Raw genomic sequence first — 24103 nt, forward strand, 5'->3', positions numbered from 1 at the left:
CTCTGGAACAGATTATTTCTCTGGTGTTGGGTCCTCTGCATGGTTGTCAGTTGTGTCATTATGCATATCTGTGATGTTGCGACATGCTATACTTCAGTTTTAAAGGATTATTTGGGTTGACTACTCGATCGAACGCCTTGCGGAGAAAAGCCGTCACCTTGCTGCGTTGCCCATAGAGAACACCTCTGTGGACTATATTGTACCTCTTCCTATTCCAAATGAGTCCATGGTAGGCATTATTTCCTCTATTTATCTTGCTCGCACAGTTTGGATAAATCTTTGTCTTACAATATGTATGCAACAAACTGTAGAATAGGATGTTCAGGTGCAAGCTTAAAATAAAAGTCATTGCAGCTAATCAGAACTGGTGGTTCCGCTCGCTGTGATCGGCGTAGCTGTGGAGCTATAAGATGACAGTGCATTTAACTGAACAAGCAAAGAGTGCTTTAACCGGAGTGCCACTTTTAAGATACAAGTTTGGAGTAAAATCAGAGGATGGTGCAGCTGTGTAAAATAACGATCAGGCCGCAAAACCTTAATGTTATTAGCTGAGGACGGCGCGGCAGAGCGCGCTAGGTCCATCTAGTAATACATAGATTTCCAACCAAATCTAGAAGTTCTGCTAGTACAGCACATAGCCTGGGAACCACTTGACCAGAATACCAGGATACACTGCTGAGTTGAACACTACCAGGGATAAACAACTGACTCGGAAACTACCAGGGATGGAAAAGCCTGAACCTTATGAGCAGGATTCCTTCAAACAGACATTGGCTGAGGTCTGAATCAATTTCTTTGCCTAGCAACAATACGTCCAGCACAACTGAAGCTACTTCGCAGAGGACAAGCTAAAGGCCCAGATCACCTTTGCACCATGGCAACAAGTTCAGGACGAGCTTGGCGGCTTCTTGTCCTCCTCTCTGCCACTAGCTTCGGCCTGGCCAAGACCTGGCCCTATCATCTGCCCTCGCATTGCAACTACAACAGCGCCTTCACGTTGCATCTCTTGGATGAGATGTTCGATTCTCGGATTTCCCTGAACCACAAAACCGAACACTGCTCCTGTAGGAACCGCCAAGCTCGAGAGGATCTGTCCATGGTGTGCAGACGTTGTAGCATTCATGGTAGGATCTCTAGCAGGACTCGGCGTGTTGACTCGAGCTGACAAGGGATTCTGTTCCAGCTCCATTTCTTCCGGAGCTTCAGGTCCAGTGTCTGTGTTTAACAGTGCAACGCTGTGACCCTCCTTGTCTACACTGGAATGTGATTCCTGTTGTTTTCCCATCTCATCTTCTGCACAACGGCCTTTGCCATGTTGCTTCGCTTCCACTGTGGCAACATTAATTTTTCTACGCTTGAACACTGCCCACAGGTAGGGTTTCCCTTGGAAGGCTGCAAGTGAAGAAGAGAGCATAGTAAAACACTTAACCGATGAGCCCAATATACACTGTAGTGAAAATCATACTGATTTATGAGAAATTAAATTATTTCTTAAAAATGATTAGTATGGCAACAATTGAATACAAATACTGCTAGAAATCAGGTAGAACACATTTTCTGTGAAAATTATATTTTCAGATAAGAACAGAAGAAATCAGGTACAGCGCATTTTCTGTGACAATTATATTTTCAGACAAGAACAGAATACATACTTTTGTGTTGCTCAGGCAGTAGAATGGAAGGAAATATCAGCATCTCAGCTTCGCCAATAACAGCTTGTAAGACTACATCTTTCTCCACAACTTCCTTAACTAGTTGCTCCAGGTTTGCATCCTCTTGCCTAACGATAAAAGTCGGAACTGTTAGATTCTAAATAATGAAATAGATAAGAGGCGATGCGATTATATATTAGAGTAAGCAAGGTACCTCATTTCGCAGGGCAAGAAATACAAGGCAATGTTGTCATCAGTGGGCCTTGATGCCTCAAAGCTCTTAGGCCAAGCCTCCAACATAGGAAGCTCTGTTACTACAATCTCTTGCTGCAAGGATTCTGCCAAGTTCCACACGGCCTCACAGCATTTGGTTGACATATGTGCAGCCAATGAAACATCTTTTTTGCTGCTTCTCTTAATGATTCCACTATTGAAAAACAACAAAAAACAAAATTAGCATAAAGGGAAGAATATATATCTATCTCATGACAATGGGAAACGAAAAGATATGTTTTACCTCCAAACGGGTTCATCTATGGGCAGCGAACCATACTGTTGAAGCTTCATAGATTCCGACAGAAATGGACTAGAGACTTTGATAGAAGAATCCTTCACAGCACCCGTTTTTGTAGTCAATCCAGCAGTGTCAAACTCAACACCTGCTAGATTTGCATCGCCAGCATCATCGTCTTCATAATCATCGAGAATAAGTCTTCTCCTTCTATTTTTTGGCCTGCAGTTCTCGGGATCTTCACTATCATCATCCTCATGTGTCTCATGGTTCTCTTCCAACAATGGTTCCAACCACTTTCTCTTAAGCTTGTTGGCACCAATTCCTCCATGCTCCAAAAGGTCACTGTTAAGCTTTCTACCATCAACTTGAAAGTGATCGCCCATTGATTCCGCATGCTGATCCTTGTTAGTGATCATGCGTGATACCTTCGCAACATGACCGATCCCAATGTTCTCTTGGTTACCCTTCAACTTTAAGCTAAGATTTGGAGTTTCTAGCATCGTCGAGATATCCTGTTTTTGAGCCTCACCGTTCACCAGTCGTGCGGCAATCCTCGAGTTGCCAAAAATGGATGAGTGGCGTGATTCTATTGAATTGCCAAGCAAAGAATTTGGGTCAAACTTCAACACCAAGGAAGATCCGTTATTAAGACGAGAGGGCTGAGACTTATACGACTCATTGTTCCCCTGCGAAGGAACCAGGCCATTGTTTAGCTCCTTAATTTTCATTGGCGGAGATACCGTGACATCGCTTGGCCTCGACGAAGGAGATCTAGGCATCTTGGTATTGTTTGCGTTGGAGTAACATGTCCTCGGCTTCTCAATATTCTTCAGTCGAAGGGCACCACCATTTGAATTCTTGTTCACGGAATCCATGCCATTCACCGGCCTCAAGGAAGATGGCCTAGAGTTATCAATCATCCTAGTGCTTGGACTTGGACAAGACTTTGCAGTTCTCTGACAAGAAGCTACACCATTGTTTGGCTTTAAGGAAGAGGGCCTAGATATCTCAGAGTTCTTTCGGACACTCCTTGATGAAGAAGACATGGATTTCTCATTATTTGGATGCGAAGATTTCATTCCATTGCTTGGTCTTAGGGATGTCTTTTCAGTGATCTTTCGAACAATCCTTAAGGGCATCGATTTCTCGATACTCTCATGAGAAGACTTCATTCCATTGCTTGGTCTAGAGGAACATGCAAAGCTATTTGTCCGAGGCACTACCGTACCATGGCTAGTATCCCTTTTTGAAAATTTATCACCTTGTCTAATACCATTGTTATATGCATTTGCCGTCGAAACCATATAACACTCACAAGTTCTCTTTAGCTGTTTGAGGCTCTTTTTCATGAGTTCAGTTCTTTCCTTCTTCCTCGAGAACTTGCGCAAGCCTGGACCAAAGTCAAAGCCACCATAGTTTCTCCTATTTCCTCGGATAGCCTTCATGGTAGCAAAACACAAATGTAGAAAGCCACAAGTTTGTCCAAACAATATCTACAAAAGAAATATACGGTAATTATTCTATAGAAGATAAATTATCTATAGATAATGAAAAAAATGCAAGCCTCTATTAGATGGCTTAAAATATGAGTAATTCATAGATGTGATAGACAAAATGGAATAGATTTCGCATTAACGAAGTTTTGCTTTGTCAAAGTATTTTCAGTTAAGGCCATGCATTCCAAAATATAACAATCTTTACAATGAGGTCACATGTATGTCAATATATAACACTTTATACTATGAGGGCCATCATAAATTGTACTATGTGAGAGTTTGTTTACTCTTCTCAGTCCAATTTAGGTGTGGCACACACATTCCAATGTCCAACTTTGACCATTCATTTAACTACCATAATAGATGTCACATACTAGTAAAATTATATCTTTGAACTCATTCACAAAAATATTTAAATGTACAATTTTTAAGACAAATAACTATATATCAATAATTCATATTTATTATTTTGGTTTAAGGAAAATAAGGAAAATGTGGGTGCTACCTAAAGAGGAAAGTAGTGAGTATTTCACAAAACATTATCCTATTCTTCATCTATTATGTGCCACATTAGCTTATGGGTCGAGCTATTACGCTCGACTTTAAATGGGATCATTATATTACAAAGTTTAAAACCATCACAAAGCTAAAACATCACCTGTAACAAAGTTTAAAACCATCACAAAGCTAAAACATGACCCAAGTAGATAGCATGGAAAAAGACGGCAACCTCTCATTAAGTTATATTTATATATAAATATCCTAATTATGTCTCCCTATAATAACCATACCATCCAATCATAAGCCAAATCTTGTCACTCGGAAAATAATACATAAACCTAGAAAAATGAAAAAAACAACCTGTGTGCTCTAGACATGATATTTATCAACCATATTGTTCTTTACTTCTAATTTACATGCAAAAAAAATCAAATATTTGATAAAATATTTTTTATCTTAAATAAAATGGTTGATGTGGTTTGTTAGTAGAAACACTTAATAAACCATTTACTCGCAAACTAAAATTATTTGAAATATGATCAACATGGTTTCTATAAAAATATGTGCATTTACAACTAGGATGGAGTTGTAGAATCAGAAATCCACTTTTGAACATGGGAGCATATCCCCCTGATTTACATGAAAAACATTTAAAATTTTAAAAAAATTAAACAAAAAATTGCACCTATATGACAACATATGTGTGCAAGTTTCGCAAAAAATGACACTTTTTGGGAGTTTGAAAAAGCAAAAAAATGTCTCATAAAAAGGTTTTTTTAAGCAACAAATTTTTCTTTTTTGCACGACAAACAAAATATCAATTTTCCGCGAAATGGCTTTCTGAACAAATATGATGTCAAGATGGATTTGTTGACATTTTTAACCGCTCTTAAAAGACATTTCAAAAACCAGGAACATGCTCATGCTTTCCTACGTACTTCATCAAACATTATAAATTTTGACCAAGGAGAAAGCTAGAACTTCAAATAATTTGTAATGATAGAGTAAATGTTAGAGTACTACAATGTGATAGAAAACGACATTAACTACTTCCTCAATTATCTTTTACTCTACATGCTACAAATTTTTAGACCAATTAGCAAGTCATTTAATATTACTACTACTACCAATCCAAGCTACATTAAAATCAATATTATTGATTACAAAGCTAAAATATTGACTAATATGAATTAAAATTTTGGTCTAAAATTGTAGACTAAGATAGAAAGGTTGTTGTATGTTGTAAATATTTGAATGTAAATCTACAAACATCGATGTTATATCATATAATAAGTTAACTCTTAGTCAAAATAACGAGTATAAAAAATGCCAATCTCAACAATAAGAGCCACTTTAAAACCTTGGAAGCACAAAAACATATGGTTACAAGAGGGTACATACAGTGAGAAACCCTCAAAACAATGATGCTTTCACACGTGCCTGGTTTTATCTAAAAAAACCATACCTCACAACAATAAGACCTCAACTATGGAAAGCACAAACAAACAGACAACATTAGTTCCGTCTATGTCAAACGAGTAATTGCTCACAGCTTGTGGTAGTGCAGCCTCCTCATCGGTTGTGGCTAATTAGGGAAGTCGGATGCAAGCGCCCAGTAGTAAATCACGTGTCGCACAGTCCATGAACTATGTAAATCATGGATTCGTCCGAGCGACTTCCGTTTCAGATCTAGCATGTGTTTCGATAAGGAACGCAAATCGTGTTAGTATGTGTCTAAGTGCGTCCTGGTAATCTAAAAAAAAACTATTTCCGATCTGATCCAGTAACAGCAACTTCCTTCTACATCTAATAGTCTAGACTATGAAAGCAGATAACCAACTAACAGATCCTTTCAGCAGTCAGACAAGTCACCCAACCATAACAGAGCACGGGCACAGCAAACAAATGCACGTTGGAGCCACGACAAACTCGCAATATTATACGCAATAGCTCTTGATACGAGCATATTAACAGGAGCAGATTAGCAGGAGAGAAGACGCACTAGCGATTGACTGAGAGGTATTACCTTGCACCCGTCTGCTGCTCCAAAAACTGCTCTGGTCCGGCAATGAAGAAACGGAGGTCTCGCGCCCAACCCTTCTCCTCGTGAATACGAAGAACCCCACCGAAGAACTTCCCTGTACCTTGATTAGATTAGATCTATGCGGAAACTCGCCGAGAACTCGCACTCGATGACGAGATCGATGCAAGAACTATCGGAGAACTCGCACTCGCCGACGCCGCCGAACGACAGAACCGGCGAGACCTCCCGGCCGCTACAGAAACCCTAGCGAAACCTCAACGCAGAGCGAGCAGAGGAGGAGAAAACAATCGGGGAGGAGAGCCGAGGCGCGGGCCGCATCGCTTTATAGGCGGTAATGACGTCGCGTGCCACAGCCGGAGACCGAGGCGGAAAGGAATCGGGAAACGGAACGCGGTGAAAACCGGAAGGGCTATCAATTTGTTTCTCCAATCCGGCGTCGATACCGCCTCGGCGTCCACTGGGATTCCGGATGGGAATCGGTGCCGTTCTGATTTGGCGTAAATGACTGCGCCGTAGTGGAGGCGAGGGCAGCTGATTTACCGGGGCGCCTCACACGTACTGTGCATGCACAACCGAGGAAACTGCACCAGCGCCTGAGCTCGAGCCCTGCGCGTCCATTCTTATCGGAGCCAACAGCGAATGCAGCTTTTGGCTAGGCAATACGACACGCTAGTCTGTCTCTCGGTATCCAGCCATAGCATGTGTAAGTTTGAGTCGTGCCAAACACATACTCAAATCATTTAGTAATTATTATCTTCATTATTTCTATTGTTAGAACATGAAATTTCCAGCTGCAAAAGCAAACAAAACCTTCCTTTCATGGAGATGGAGTGTTCACAACTAAACAACCGAGAGTGTTCACGACTAAACAAAATATTAGTGGTAAGGTGCTTATCTAAACCGAGAGTGTTCACAGCTCAAAATGTGATATACTATTATGAAATATGCAAAGGCCAGAGCTATGGAAGTTTGAGAGAGAGAGAGAGAGAGAGGCGATGCAACAATTGCTAGCGATCATTGATATATTCGTAGCTATCAAAAAGAGCAAGAATAGGCTGCATGAGTTATCTCCTAGCTAGATAATGTTAGAGATATAAACAACCTGACAAACTAAATGAAGACCAATTCAGCTAACAAAATGTTCTACCTTTCAAATGAAGCCCCCACCTTCACCACCTTATAGAAAATCTTTGTTTTTGTGGGAAATTATCACCTAACTTGTAAAGAAAGTTATTGTTAAGAGAAAGGTACATAGAGTATAAACAACAGTCAACAATGTAACAATCCAAAAAAATGTGTGATTAACTTAAATGTATACTATTTTGAAAAATATAATCATAGACAATAAAAAATGAAGTAGATAAACCGTTCACCATTTGTGTGGCAATCCTCAAGTTGCCAAAAATGGATGAGTGGTGTGATTCTTTTGAAATGCCAAACATGGAATTTGGGTATTCCTTCTGGTACCGAGGAAGATCCGTTACAAATACGAGAGGGCCGAGACTTATACGACTCATTGTTCCCCCGCAAAGGAACCAAGCCATTGTTTGGCTTCTTAATATTCGTTGGTGGAGAAACCATGTCATCGCTTGGCTTCGAGGAAGGAGATCTAGGCATCTCAGTATTTTTTGACTGAGAGGCTTCACCGTTGTTTAGCCTGAAGGAACATATCCTCAGCAAGAACAATGAGAAGAATAGTCAGGAGAGCGATCATAGTCGCTTGAGAGGAATGCCACCGTGAAGGGCGGTAGAAGGCTGGATGTTAATGAGATAGACCGAGGGAGAGATAGCCTCAGCCCAAAAATTGGGTGGAAGAGAGGAAGCGATCATCATTGCACGAGCATTCTCAAGAAGATCACGCAACAACGCCATTCTGAGTATGCGCACCGGGACAAGAGAACTGAGCGAGAGTACCCTCCTCAGCAAGAACACCACACAAATTCTTGGAGATATACTCACGAGCAGAATTACCACGAAACATTGAGAACTGAGTGTGAACCATAGCAATAAATCACTTATAAATAGAGAGAACCTCACTACGAGAAGACATAAAGTAAATCCAAGTATAGCGAGAGAAATCATCTATATAAATAATACATTATCGATGACCCCCTTTCAAGGTGAAGGGAGCTGGACCTGAAACATCTTAATGAACAAGATCAAAAGGACGTGCATACATAGATTCACTATGAGGATATGGTAGCTGAATCTGCTTACCAAGCCGACAACCCATACAATCCAAAGAGGCGTTGCTGGAAACAGACCCCAGAACACCACGATGAACTAGAGATGAGAGACGAGAACAACATAAATGGCCAAGACGATGGTGCCGCTGCTGAAAAGAGCTGGTAGATGTGGCAACATGGCCGAAATACTGGTGGTGGTGGCATCGGAAGGAAGACGAAGCCAGTCAGGTTCCCATCATAGTCCATCAGGGCGCTGGGGGCCGACACGAATCAGAGAGCTCATGCAACTATCCTGAACAGAATAAGAATCAAAGTCGAGAGTGACCCTACAAGGAGAGTTGACGATTTGACTACCAGAGAAGAGCTGCATGGTGAGTTGAGGAATATGAGCAACAGAAGGAACATGAAAAGCCGAACTACTAAGAGTGCCTCGATTAGCAACTAGGAGGGTCGAACCATCAGCGGTAAAAACAAAAACAGGGGAATCGATGGTGTGAACAGAGCTCAAAGAGGAAGAATCATAAGTCATATGAAAAGATGCTCCAGCATCAAGAATCCAAGGGGGGGTACCTGAATGAGAAGAATGTGGTCTCTCAGTGCCAAACAAGTCAGTCGTAAACCTAGCAGAACCTATCGGCGAAGAGTCCCATGTAGCAAGAAGACATCGGAGTTGCTCAATCTCACACGCACTGAGAGACACAACTAAAGAGGTCGAGGCTTCAGATGAGGAAGAGCGAGCGTAATCACCGGTGAAAGCCTCGTGAAAAGTCGATATAGAGAGGTCACAAACTCTTGCACAAGCCATGAGAGGCGTCGATGTAGAGCGGCGAGGCGGCGTAGATAAAATCAACGGAGAGCATCCACAACCACGCGAAGAAGCCGCGAGAGGCGTCAATGTAGAGCGGCAAGGCGACTCAGAAAAATGTGATAGAGAGTTGCCACAACCACGTGTATAATCCGCGAGAGGCGTCGATGTAGGGAGGCGAGGCGACATAGACAAAAACGACGGAGAGCGGCCACAACCACGTATAGAAGCCGCGAGAGGTTTCGATGTAGAGCGGTGAGGTGCCATAGCCGAAGTTGACTTAGAATAGCCACATCGACAAGGTGTCGACGTAGAGACATACCATTGTCAGTGCCACGAGAGGGAACTACGAGAGGTGTCGATATAGAGCAGTCACCATCGCGTGTGAAAACCGACCAAGAAACCGAACGAGCACCAAGTACCGATGGAAGGCACACACCACTGTCGGAAGATGACAGGCTTGCGAAGGCCATGCTGAAAGAACGTTTTCTTTTTTTTCGAGATTTTTTTTGAAGAGATCTGGCTCGAACTCTCCCAGATCAGGCTCGACTGGACACTGGAGGACGTGCGGACGTGCGTGCGTCAGTTCCTGCGCAAAGACAAAGCCGGAGCAGCAGCAGCTCCAGGCAATCGGCGCGAGTGGCCGGGATAGGCGGCTGTTGGGATGGGCGGCAGCTGGAACGGGACGGCGGCAGACGGGACAGGCGGCGATTGAGATGGCAGTGGACGGGATGGGATGAGCGGCGGCTAGGATAGGTGGCGGTGAAGAAGCTCACACTGGAGAAGATCAAGCCTCTCCTAAAGCAGCCAACCAAGATTGGTGGCGGCGCAACAGAAAACGCGAGCTCGACGCATCAAAAAAACTCAGCTCATGGTACCATGTTAGGAATAAGCAATTTTATTTCACGGGAGCCAAAGGCCACAATATATACTGCACGGCATGTGTGAAGTGTGAATATGCAGGAAATCCCCTAAGTACTAGGGATACTACAATATGCTAGTAAGTTTGCACGTGCAATGCACGTCTCAAATTTAAAATTTAAATGCATATCGCAAATCCAAAGTTTGAATACACAAAGCTTATAATGTCAATCCACAAATCTCTTATCCTGCATATGTAATAATTTGGATTGGAGCAATCATTTTGAATAGAAGTCATCTCGTATAAGATGTTAATGTATTTTGTATAACTTGCATGACAAAAAAAAAAGTATATCCATGTGTTAATTGAACAAATCGATCATCTGTCCATGTAGACCATTTCCAGTCATGTGCACAACTTAGCTTTGACACAGTATAAAAAGCACCACCCTGATTAACACAATCAATCTTGTCCATCCATAATAACCAAATCCAATGGATAAGGATAGAATGTAGGTTACATAAAACATGGTCGTAGCTGTTGTATTACATCTATTTACTCCTTAAGCTCACCCCACTGCTCCTTACCAGTTATCACACCTTTTATGGTCTCACAAGCACATCATATCTTCAACAATTTTGATTTCCCGACGATGGAAACACCATAAACAACACGTGCATCTCCACTATTTTTCAACTTGAATCCCTCGCCAGCAAAACCACCACCACCATATTTGGTTTTAGGAGTAAGCAATTTCCACCGTTATTTTGTAACTTAGCCTGATCAAAGGAATAACTCTTAACTATATACAGTGAAACATTCTCTAAAAGTAGTACCAAGAGTTTAACATAAGGAGATGCTGATATGTATCAAGTCATACAGAAGAATAAAATCATTTGACTATTGATGGAATGGAGCTCGTGACTGTTAAAAAAAAAATCCCTAGATGCAAGCTACTCCCTCCGTCTCAAAATGTAAGGCGCCTAAGGTTAGCCAAAAGTCAACGTCTTCTAACTTTGATCAAATTTGTAAAAAAATATAAATATCTACAATACTAAATCAATATCAATAGATTCACCATAAAGTACATTTTCTCAAAGTACCATTTAATATTGTAGATATGGGTATTTTTTCCTCAATGTTTGGTCAAAGCTAGAATGATTTAACTTTTGATTAATCTTAGACGTCTTATATTTTGGGACCGAGGGAGTATTACATAGTGCAACATATTAACACCAGCGGAGCATTGATGCGGCCCTCACCGAACAATTATGCATGAAGGTTCATGTACAACAAAGGAACCATGCTATCGGATTTGATAATATCAACAAGATCCACCATACACCGCTGATAATCCAGCATAAGAACTGATAATCCAACATGGCTTTTTGTGGAATGGCTAAATTATCTATAATAACTTATTGGGATTCCTAGAAAATAACAACATGTACAATGTGCATCTTCTATTGATGCGCTTGCTAAGTGTGAAATTGCAGAATACACACTGTAATTGATAATGCAAAATACAATTGATTTCATAAATGAACTTTTGCATCTCCTATAATTTTGGATGATCTGAAATGATCCAGACATAATACACAAGCACATCTCTTCTTGAAATAGCACATTGTAGGGAATGTATTAGCCTGAACAACAATAAACGATAAACATGTATTGTTGAAACTTGGAACAAAAAGAAATATTGTATAAATAAAATCACAAGAGTGCTAAGGAGTATCATTCATGTCTCAAGGATCATCATCAGTAAAGAGGAAGTTCGCCATGAATAAGTTCAGTCAGGAAGGCTTCCAACTAATAGTCAAATGCAGCGTTATCAATCACATAATTGAACAAAAAAGAATTAGTACGTGAAGATGCAATTACCAGCAACAATGAGGTCACACGTTTCTCACCAGCCAAGACAACACCATCCTTAGTATTTAATCCAGTCAGGGTAGAGCCTAGCTGCAATCCATATCAGGAGGATAGACAACCTAATGGCTAATTGCTACTTACATGCAGCGAATGTTGCACATTGGCCTCAGCTAAGAATCAAGACACCCTCTGTCCCAAAGCTATATAGCCACAGAATTTCCGCAGTTCGATGCTTTGGACATGCGATCCCCTCCCAAAGAAATTAAAAAATGAATCTCACCTTGATGCCTCAATGGCGTACTTGGCCTGGAACTGCCCCTCCGGGAGAAGTATTCACCCTGCGTTCGTACTCCATTCTGCTGCACACACCGAGAAAACCACACGATAATCATCAACCAGCCATCGCCGCCCAACACCGCGATAGATTAGAATTGATGTACAGAAGAAAAATAAAAGAAAAAAATCAAAACTCCAAGAAGGGATAAAATTGAATATTTATTGAGAAGAAGTTGCAGGGATGTCAATTTTAGTCCGCAGCGATGGGTGAAGGAGGAGAGTCAAGTGCGATGTAAGGGCGGCGAGGTCGCTGTGCAGCGAGGCGACGGTGCGGCTTGGACGTCACCGTGCTGGAGGCAACGGGCTCTTGGGCGTCGTCTGACGGTGTTGCTTGGACGTTGCCAAGCAGGAGGCGACGGACTGCTGGGCGGCGTCGTGCGGCTTGGACGTCGCCGTGACGGACTGCTGGGAGGCGTCTAATAGTGGTGAGACGCAAGGCAGGGCGTCGTCTGGGCCAAGAGTGAATAAGATCGCATGGAGTTTCCTTGTTGGAGTTTCCTATTTTGCATTAATTTCTTGCATAATTTTAGGCATGTGATCGTGGGACTGTGATTTCATATTCCTTGTGTGGAGTTTCCTTTTGTGGAGATGGATGGATGGATGGACCGGTGGAGGTGGAGCATGGTCAGTCAAAGTAAAATGCCACGTGTACATAAAAATTATTGTTGACGGTTAGATTAAGTTTAGTGTGTCTAATTGTGAGGTGGTAAGCCGTCGGTGTACAGTTATTGGTGTGGCTTTAGAAAAATTCACGTTTGCTCTTTTATTAGTAGTGGAGATAAATATTTCTCTAACGGATAGTATGCGTATATTGAGCAACAACCTTACCCACGCAGCTAAAACGTGGAGCTCACCGTAACACGGGAGAAAATTTTATCCGCAACACGCCGCTGATAGCGGACGCGGCAAGTAGCGTGCCCAACCGCGTGCTACCTCCTCTGCGCGCTATTCACATTTTTGATCCGGGAATCACAAAGTATCTACCCCGTGCCACATCCGCACACCATGTTGATGTTGGCTGCGCCGTGCCGCTTCGGATGATTTTTTCGGCCCTTGTAACCAGCCACTGTACATCTTTATCTCAACAGTGTAACTTCTTCCTAATCTCATTCCGATCGATAAATCTTCACACACGTGCTTCGTGGCTTCTTGATGGAGGAGGATATAGGTTCTAGTGGCTGTGGTCGTGGTCGTGGCCACGCCGTTATGGCCATGGCGCACGCGCCCACGATGGATCATCGCCACCACCATCGCCGGGGATAGAGGAGTACTTATGAAAACCCTTTGGCAAAGAAGGTACGTGTAAAAAATTGTGCAATTTCTTGAAGGCCAGTAACCCGCTAGAATGTATTTGCGGCAAGCCGACTACGGTCCTCACGTCTGATCTATTGAGGCACTGTTTGACGGGAAAGGCCAAACATACCTCAACAAAGGCTGGGAGAAATTTGCTCGTTTGTTTCTGGTTCGCTGCAGGGCACGATCGATTTGGGGATCCCAACAATTTTGGATCGACAAACTAGGTTCGGTCTATGCATTGTATCTCATAAGTATTTAGAGTTAAAGAAAACGAATAGCTATGTAAAAGGAGATATAGGAAAAATTATAAAAGAAACAGTCTAATATGTGGCAAATCGTAAAGTCTAAGTAATGTGTGGCAAGTTATAAAAATTATAAGTAATATGTGGTAAACTAAAAAATACTCCTGCATTTGCATTACAGAAGTGCATCCTAAGAAGACAACATGCAATGCATATGCTTGCTCTGAAGCTCAAGCATCAACCAACTGCAGTACTTAAATAGAAGAAAAGAATGCTTCGACACAACGGAATGTTCATGCAATCCATATTAATCAACAAGATAAACCCATTCGAACATTCATATAACTCAAATGTCTATGGGTAATCAACAAAACAGTAGATTTCTAGGAAGAAAAGAGTTGATTGCATACGTATTTCACCATTCTAGTTAGTGGCCGTCCAAATTAAATTTGAAAACCGAGATCAAAAAATATAATTTACATTAAACTTTTAAATTTTTTGTAACTTATTTTATTATACTAGATTCTTAATAATATACCTATCTCATTACACAGTTAGCGTACTTAATCTTTACTATTAAATGGGAGTTGGTCGTTTGACGCTCAACGCGTTTGATGGTCGTCATTGGAACCATCCTGACCATACAATGTAATTTGAAGGACTATCCATTGTCCGATCCATTTGCATGGCAAGTCGCCACTGCCTTACCCCTAATCATGGAATCAAATTAAAATCCATTAATACAAATTAAATAGGATCTTTTCTTGTTGTCCGATTCCGAGGAAACATATCACGTCATCTTTACTATTAAATGGGAGTTGGTCGTTTGACGCTCAACGCGTTTGATGGTCGTCATTGGAACCATCCTGACCATACAATGTAATTTGAAGGACTATCCATTGTCCGATCCATTTGCATGGCAAGTCGCCACTGCCTTACCCCTAATCATGGAATCAAATTAAAATCCATTAATACAAATTAAATAGGATCTTTTCTTGTTGTCCGATTCCGAGGAAACATATCACGTCATTCCAATCAATTTTTTAGCTTACATGGAAAGCAATCGTAAGACATTAACACAGTTGATCGCTGCAAAGACATTACCTAACGTCAATCAGGCCTAGCAATCCCTGTCTTTTCCTTGGTCCTTTCTCTCTTAGCTATCCTTCTGGTGCCGAAGATGGCATCTGGCCGTCTGCCTATGCCAGCACCCAGCAGCCAACGAGCATCACGGGAGGAGAGGGACTGGTCAGATCTAACACCATTGTGCGCTGCTGCCACAGGATCCGCGCCACCACGCCGGACTCGGAGCTGGCTGAGCTCCCGGACTCCGCCGCATCAAGTACCCGACCGTACCTCAGGGCGTGCCGCTCCGGACCTCCACCTGCACCCTGCCCTTCCTATGCATCCTCGCGCGGGTCTGGTGGCGCCATGCCCGTCTGGTTATCACCTTACTACCTGCATCCCCACGCAGGTCGGCAGGGTCTGCCGTGTGCTGAGTGCTACATGGTGCTGCATCGCGACGTACCGGCGGCGATACATCGTGGGTTGTGGCAAACCTAGCGTGACCACCACGAAGGATGGAGGTCGACGGAGGTCTCTCAAACGAGGTAACCTACTTTCCTCATCTATTCTCTCGCATTTTCTTTCCCTGGTCAAACAGCCCGGCAGTGGCACAATTAGGGCTGCACGGAGTTGTCAATGCTAGAGGTTGCCGGCCCAAGGTGGCGTAATCGCGGAGCTAATCTTAGCTGCCCTCCTATTATAGTTGTTTCCGCAGACTAATTCTTTGTGAACTCAATTAGCCACAAGGTGTACTGTGCGAGCTAAACGCCACCGCCAATGACGATTGTGACGCGAAGCTGCCAGAGGAGGCGTGGGTTGAGAAGTAGGTGGATTGTATTAAAGCCAATGTTTGAAATTGAAATTTCGATTCATATTTGTAATAATTTTCTGTTTATCTTTTGTTGTTTCCCTATAGTCTTCTTGGTGTCAGAGGGGTGGCTGCCACTGGCTGGAGACGACAACAATAGAGCCCTTCTAGGCGATGGGAGGGGAGCAAATGAGTTGATTCTGCACCGCCTCTCCACAAGGGCATGATCGCCATATCTCTCCCGCTGCACCATGAAATTCTAATGCGTCGCTTTTTCTTGAGGTGAATGCCCGTGATACATTGACTCTTGGAACTTTGCTTTTTTTGAGGTGAATGCCCGTACAAAATATTAGATTTTCTGAAACTTGGCTTAAACTTAGGTATTTGATTGAATTCCCTTAAAGATTTTCCAGTGCACGTCTGAACTGTTAGGTAGGTAGCTGCAGAGACATTGTCGTGTCAATCTAGCTAGCAATATCTTCTTTCTTTAGGGTTTTCGTGATAACACATTAATTACTTCATGAGTCCTACTCTGATACCTCAATTTTGCCTGTACTTTTTTGTAGAATGAACTACATCAGGAGTGAGACGACCTACTGAAAATATGTTTAAAAGAGTTGGTGCTCCTTGAGGTGCTGTTGCTGGCGTATATCCGAAGCTTCTGCATGCAACTTCCGGCGACCACTTCCCAACCTCCCGCTGCCGGCTACCTCCCCGCTACTACGCGCTGGTGCGCTCTCTGTTCTTCTGCTCCAAGTATCCTTGCTCTAAGTATCTCAGCTACATATCCTTGCTACGCGCTGGTGTAGGAGCTGCCCATTCCGATCCACTACTGGTCTGCCTGGTGTTAATTGGAACGTTGATCTGCTAGCTATCAATTCTTCATAGTACTGAACTTTTTACAATTCTATATGTAATTCCCTGATGCTAAGAAGTGAATTATTGTATTTGTTTAGTAACTGTTACAGTTGTGAGTTAATCAACTAATCATCCGGTTCTTTGCACTATATGGAGCTGATTAATTTTTTCTGTATGGCACAACCTATCATATGCAACATGGTGCTCTTTAAAGAACTTGATTTTCTCGCTTGCCGGTTTGTTGGCTTCTTTCTCATGTGTATATATCTTTGTTTTTCTCACAGGTGTGCTTTGTAGAATTTATTTTCCTTTTTATAAGTTTTCCTCATTTGGTTTCCTTGCTTACAGTTTAGTATGGAAGTCTTATAGCAGGTGCGACCATGGTAGGATAGAACCAAGGAGATTGTTTAGACCGTTTGCACTTTCACTTCTTTTTTCTATTCAGGTTTATGTGCAGATCTTTAGTGAAAAGTATATTGTGCAAGAGTTAACCTTAGTATAGGTTTACTAATGAGGATCTTGATCTCATTGGCAACAAGACTGCAAGTGATGGCGTCGCCGATAAGCTGAAGCCCTACAGAGGCACTGCCTCTTTCATCCCTCCCCAGTTCCCACCCGTTGTCTTCCGACCTGATTAATTGCATAGCTGCATATGGCGTGAACTTTTGTCAGCTTCTTGGGTTACTTCTTGTATAAGAAGGTTGGGTGGGTCATGGATATGTAGACTTACTAATGCTGGATGAATTGATTAATCTACATCTTGCTTTTGGTCCCATCTCGCCTATGGTTTTGTTGGGACGGTAGTTCCGCATGTTAGCAGTCCCTCTAGATATGCTTTAAATGAGAGATGTTTCCATTTAAAGGGTATTGGCACAAAAAATTAAGAAAAAATACGCATGGAAGAATTAATTTTTGTTCTCTTCTACTAATATATATCTTTCATATTCCTCATTAGATCACTATTCAGTAGTTGGTTCTGATGCTCCAATGCTAAAATGTAATTATTCGCAGTTTTTGAGGGATCGCCTCAGTGTCCACAATGATTGGCGGACACCATGAACGCATCAGACAACATTGACCATCGGTTGAGGAGTAATTTTTTGTGTGGCTAACTGGCATAGCTTCATTCAGTTTGAGGTTTTCGCAGTGGTAAATTTTCTCAGTGCTTGGCCATAGTACGTGAAATGCTTTCAGTAGATTTTGCATCTGATTGCCCCTAAAGGTTTTTGTGTTTTGATTTAGAGCTACCATCGGTTTTAAGTTTACAAGGTTAGCGTGTTTCTTCTACCATCTCCATCTCTGAGTAAAGGAAGTGTCTTGCAGAATGTGCTACTGTTGAGTAACATATACATAGCTTCAGTCAGGACATTGGAAAGGGAAGTTTCTTGATGATTTAGTATTATCACAATGATAAGTAGCTAAATAATGTCATGTTGAAGATAAATAGTTGGATTAACCATTCAGTGAGTTAACTTCGATCTTCTCATAGTTATTTAGGACATCCCGCAGTCTAGCCCATTACTAATTTTTTTTCTTCTTAAGAGTAGTCTATTGTATGTTTCTAACGTGGTATATCCTTACAAGTTGGGAACTTTGGTCATATCTTTCTATTCAAGTACTTACCCTAATCTTTGACCATTAAGTTTTCACCTTGGATGATTTGTTTGACTGCTATTTATAGGCACGGGTTTGACAAATATTATTTTGAGGGCATGAGCTTGACAAAGGTACTTCCTTGAGATGTATAATTGGTCGAAACATATTTTGTTAAATTCTCTATTATAAGAATCCTAATGCTCAAGTTAGCAGCTACATATTTTTGTGTTTCATGCATGTTTCTATTATAAGAATCTATATCCTGCGTGTGCAGGTCACTTATTAGTTCCATGCTGAATTAGGGAAATCACATCTTGTATACATTGACTGTGCATCCTCTGAGTATGAACTTTACAACTTCAACTCCTTGTAAGTGTTCTGCCCCACCAGCCAAGCTGAGGACTACTTTGAAGAGTAGAATCTCCACATAATCTTACAGTTGGATAAGAAAATTCTATCTCCATACTTCTAGAAGTAGCAGAGGCATCATGTATGCACATACGTACTTTTACAAGTTATTTTGATGTTTCCGTTTCAGTACTCACCATGTGTTTCATTTATCTTCTGTGTACTGAAGTGTAGTAAAGCAATCTAGCATGTGAAGAGATTATCCAATTGGCTAAAATTACTAAGATGACAAAAGTCCATCAAAATTTCCGATGAACATTCTCCTTGCTCATTCTGCTGAGTAGAAGACAGTAAAAAGCAAGCGATGAGCTCATAGTTTACCCTTTCGTTTACAACCTCAATCTTATGTGTTTTTAAACTCTTTAGTCTATTTGATTTGCCATGCAAACAAGCAGTTGTGCATTCGTCCTTGTATCAGGAATGTTTCCTCTTGCACCATATCTGCTCTGTTCTGGCATTGCGTTCAAATGATCGTCTCCTAAGATAGATTTTTTTCTTACATTGTTTACCTTCCAAAAGTCATACATGTGGGACTGCTAGAGTGAGTAAAAATTCAGAGAAAGGACCGGATGGAGCCTTAACTCTAAATCAACTCATATCATTTGACATTATTTCATATATAATAAATTTGTTTTTCTCTTTGTGAATACTATCTATTTTTGTATGCTTATCAAGATGAATTTATCGAGACAACCACCCCATCATTGCGGATACTCATGCTGGTTGAAACACAAAGATGGTGGCTGGGACCTATCACAGCAATTTAGTGCTCAATTTTTTATTTGGATATTTCCATTACCCAAAACAATGAAATGAAGGTAATTCTTTTCTGGATTTGAGTTGAGACGTACTTTAAGCTAGCCAAATGTGCATTGCACTGTATCAGCAATCTATCCTCATGTTAGGATTATGTCATAACATGAAAGAAAAATATTAGCTCAAGGAAGAGAAAATATTAAATAGGTTGGAAGAGACGGCGAACCTTCAGGAATGGACTGTTGTAGAAGGTAATATGCTCTTAGAGAGGTGGAGATCAAGCACTATTTCGTCTATTTAACATAACCTTTAATTGTTGAGTCGTAATTCTTTAATTTTGGATCTACCGACATTCAAGCAATGCTCAACATGTGTAAATGTATGAAACCTCGCTTAAGGTGAAAGTTTATTGAATTCTATAATATATGGTTTCAAGTTATTGCATCTCTCTATTTTTTTGTTACCTTTTTTTTTATTTTGTGGTATGATGGTTGTGCTGGTGCATGATTCTTCTCTTTTTTCCTCGTTGAAGAGGGAGTTTATGAGCTCATCTAGGACACTAGCACTTCTAGGAGGCTAAGTAAGTTGTAGATACATGTAAATGTGTATCAAAATCTCTAATAAGTATGTGTATCATATATTTATAATTACCAAAAAATGCCTTCATAACTTTGGCTACAATTCGCTGGTCACTGTACCTTTCTTCGGTTATTGACTATTTCTTGCAGAACAGGTTATATATCAATCACAAACTACAAAGAAGATATATAATTAAGAGTACGTAAATAATATCGAATGACGTATGCACATTGGTTATTTTTTCACCTGATTCAGTTTGCTAGAACTCACATTACTAGCAATCAAGCATCGATAGGACTTGGTTGGGTACTTCTGTATATATTAACCCATTGCCGACTGTGTAAGCATTTAGTATCCATGTTAGATCATCATAATCTTTGCAATTCTAGGGATCTCAGTGGCCAAAGTAAGTATTCCGTGCACCCATTATACTGTTGGAGCTGCTTGATTTGAACGGAATTAGATGTGTCATGTGATTTAGTGTGCATTCTTACTCTAAAAAACACTATATTATATGGGATGTTATGTTTGGGGGATACATGTGATGGTGAAGCGGGTATAGGAGAAAGACGACACTATTGCTTGATTAAAAAGGGAGAGATAAGGTGAAAGCTGGTGAAACAAAATGATGATCAATATATTTATATATCCGTAGCAACGCACGGGCATTCAACTAGTCAAATATAAAATTTTACTAATGTGTAATCTCTCTTTTTTTCATTCCAATGAACATTAATTATTCTAGTTACATTGGGCTAATTATATGTATTTTGTATGAGTCCTTGTTTTTTGCATCTACATTAATGTTTATATAAATATCTTTAATAGTGTGGTACATATATCAAATGAGTATGTCTTAACAAATATCTTAATAGATATATTAGTGTACGATTATGTAAGAAAATTTATAGAAACTTTTAGACTATAAATCGGACAGCCCGACATGTTTTAGAAGTTATAATGTGTTCAATCATAATCCGACAATGCATGTATTTATATACCGGATATTAAAATCACGACTACTATAAAAAAATACTATGAATCGTCCAAATTTATCGTACATATGACTTGAATTGCTAGGCTTGTCAAGATGCCTTTGGTATACACAACTATTCATGTCGATCTTTCAAAAAGAAAGGGCATAATATTAAAAAAATAAAAATTTGGTTACCATTGCTTTCACTACAACCAGGCGAGCTTCCATTGAAGAGATACTAACGATATAACCAATCTCACCATCGAGTTGATCAATTTGGTTTGATCAAATGTTATACAAGGGTTGTGGTGCGGGCATACTCCTACACACGAACGAAATATTTTATATATTTAATATCACTCTAATTCATCATTTAAGCCGATTTACAAAAAATAAATATTTTGCTAAAACGGCTTACATTATGAAACGGGGGAGTAGGTTGTTGGGAGATAAAAGGTACTCCCTCCTTGCCACAATGTATGCATATAAGATTTTCGGAAAGTCAAACGATATCAACTTTGACCAAGTCTTTTGAGAAAATTATCTATGCCTACCATACCAATTGTATACCATATGAAAATATACATCGTGATGAATCTAATGGTATTGAGTTTGTATTCTAGATGTTGATATTTTGTTCTACATACTTGGTCAAACTTTATGTCATTTGAATTTAAAAAAATTATTATACGCACTATATTTTGGCAAAGAGGGAGTATCTCTACTTTACTTAGGATTTAGACCTCTAATCAAATTTTCTAAGTTTACGCTAGTAACTTGGGCCTAAACATCTAAAATATGTTACTACGAACATGGAATTATTGCCTGGGCTAGGGCCCCCGCTCTCTCGGTTGCCCCAGGGCAGGCGCCTATGGGCCGGCCGATTCTAGTCTGGCGGGCAAAACCACATCGGGTACCCTGCTGGCTTGCTCTCTGCCAATCAAATGCTCACTTATTACTCCAGTTTCAAGACTGTACTGCTGTGAGCGATACGCAAACTGCTGGTTGTCTACCGGCAGAATCTGCGGGCAAAAATGATCAAGAAAGTAGATATGACCACTCGTGATTTCCTTGCGATCAGACGCATCAAAGCATTCAATGGAGCTCAGACTTATCAAAATGGCCATGGAACCAATGCTCTGTTTCTCAGTCCTGTGCGTGAATCTGTATCAAACTGAAACACTCTAACAGCTACCAACTGATCCCAATTTAGTGTCAAAGTATCTAACAACTAAAAGAAGGTGCTCGTCAGACTGAACAAGGTTCCTTTGCTGGATGGTGTAGTTCACTATAGAAGGATCAATTGCTGCACATCTCTGGATCCTGCTAACAGCTGGGAACAAGCACATGTGGGGACAAAAATCAATCATGAGGCGTCCTGTTTGATTGCCACCAAACATAAATAGTTTCTGTTGAAAAAATTGAATATCGCTTCCCCTGGTAATAAACCCTGCCGATGAAATCGTCCAAACTTTAGAGTCTGGGGTGCAGAAGATGACATGGTTCTGGGCTCCTTGACTGGCTAATCCTGCAATTTTGAAGTTGACGCAACAATGGGATCGACAAAGAGAAACTTTTTGTAGTCTTACACGGCATCCTCTGGCCGGCTGAGAGTAACTAAGGTTCCATCCTAATCTTCAACTAGCAGTGAGCTGGAGCGTCCTCTGTAACTAGACAAGCACGGGCTTGCTAAGTGGAATATGCCACCCTTGATGGGCTGCACCAGCTAACAGTCGTCATGAATAGGATGAAGGTTCTCTTGGGGATGGAATACAGCTTCGTAGCCAATTACTATCCAGTTGTCCAACGAGCCAAGGCATGTTGACAGGTGACTAGCAGGATGCTGAACAAGCTGGTTCATTTTCTGTGGCGCGCAGTCGGCACCTTCAGCGAAGTCGGCATTTACTATGAGCGGCAAAGGTGCCCTTTCACAGTTCATGGCAGCGCTGCGTCAGCGGCCACATACTCTCTGCAGCGCCCACCTGTCATAGATTGAAGGTATTTTCGACACAATCAGCGAATCAATTTCTGTTGGCAATTCTTGGGCTTCGCTTACTGCTGGGAGCGTCGCCACAGGGTGTTCTTGGTCCTCGTATCTCTCTGGGACCTCCTTCAGCTCTGCAAAACGACGGCAAACTTTGGTGAGCAATCTGTCGAACAACTTGTGCGCGTATCAAGCCGAAGAGATTGACGACAAGACCTTGTGCTCGGGGTTGGGATGGCGGTGGCGGTGGCGGTGGCGGTGGCGGTGCGGCCGCGACCCTGCCGGTCCTTGTACCTCAGGTCGTCGTCCTCGTCGTCCCCTCCGGCATCACCATCTCTCCCCGGCGCCAGCAACTTGCGGTCGTCCCCCCGGCCGACGCCCCGGCTCTTTCGACGCCCGGACATGGTGAAGCAGAGCGGTCGCCTCCGCCGGCCCCGCCCGCCCCCCTCGACGCCGACGCCGACGACGCGCGGTCGTCAGGGTTCCCGTCGATGGCGTCCGCCGTTAACCTAGCCATTGAGGGATGTAATGGAGCGCGACCGATTTCGATTTGGGGACGGGAAATTTCGTCAGCGTATGTAGTGTCCTGGGAAGAGACCTGCCAGCGAACAGATTCTTTGTCCACCGTCAGATCTCATTCCAAGCGCTTCGACCGTCCGTTTCGGCCCGCAGAGTCATTAGCTCGCGACAGTGGGCCCAAGAGTCAGCGACCCATGTGATGGACAAGCTCTTCTGCCTTGTCCACTAAAGGCCCCCATCCTCCTCTTCTCGCCGCCGGCAACCGTTGCAGCGCGCCTGCAGCTCGTCCTCCTCCGTCGCCTCCCCAAATGCTCCCCACCGTACAGCTCCTTAGGCCGCCATCGCGCCTCGCGCTCAATGCCATCTCCTCCGTCCACGTCAGCACCCGCGGTGGTCCTCTACGGCGCCAATGGATCCGGCAGGCCATTTTCCTTCGAATGTTCGCCAGATTCTTGCGCCCCTACGTTCTCTCACCATGGCATACTAACATAACTGCTAGTAATCTGATGTCAACTCCATTCTTATTGTATAATCTTGCAGATTCTAAATTTAGGAGGTGATGTTAACTGCTGAGCTAGTAGGGAATTACGCATATAGGTCATCAACCCTTATGAGGTCATCTTATCCGGCCTAGAGCTAGCTGGATTCTGGATCCTAGTCTGTCAACATTAATATTACCCTGTACAAATTGAGTGCTTAGAGCATCTCCAGCCGCGTCCCCCAAAGTAAATTGGGGCGCGCCGGA

At 42.0% G+C, this 24103-nt stretch overlaps 1 protein-coding gene and 1 long non-coding RNA gene across 2 annotated transcripts; both read right to left on the minus strand.

Moving 5' to 3' along the window:
* Positions 1-456: 456 nt before the first annotated feature.
* LOC127313981 (uncharacterized) lies at positions 457-6654 on the minus strand. Its single transcript, XM_051344452.2, has 5 exons — positions 6190-6654; positions 2170-3659; positions 1867-2079; positions 1653-1780; positions 457-1392 (listed from the first exon to the last, which is right to left on the minus strand). The coding sequence occupies exons 2-5, from the start codon at positions 3609-3611 to the stop codon at positions 887-889; spliced, it is 2289 nt and encodes a 762-aa protein (XP_051200412.1). The 5' UTR covers positions 3612-3659; positions 6190-6654; the 3' UTR covers positions 457-886.
* A 15295-nt stretch (positions 6655-21949) lies between these two features.
* LOC139833770 (uncharacterized) lies at positions 21950-23434 on the minus strand. The gene is made up of 2 exons (XR_011749356.1): positions 23056-23434; positions 21950-22973 (listed from the first exon to the last, which is right to left on the minus strand). It is a non-coding gene; the product is annotated as an uncharacterized lncRNA (long non-coding RNA).
* Positions 23435-24103: the final 669 nt, after the last annotated feature.

The sequence above is a fragment of the Lolium perenne genome, chromosome 7 (assembly GCF_019359855.2).
Source record: "Lolium perenne isolate Kyuss_39 chromosome 7, Kyuss_2.0, whole genome shotgun sequence".
In the NCBI taxonomy this organism is placed as follows: Eukaryota; Viridiplantae; Streptophyta; class Magnoliopsida; order Poales; family Poaceae; genus Lolium; species Lolium perenne.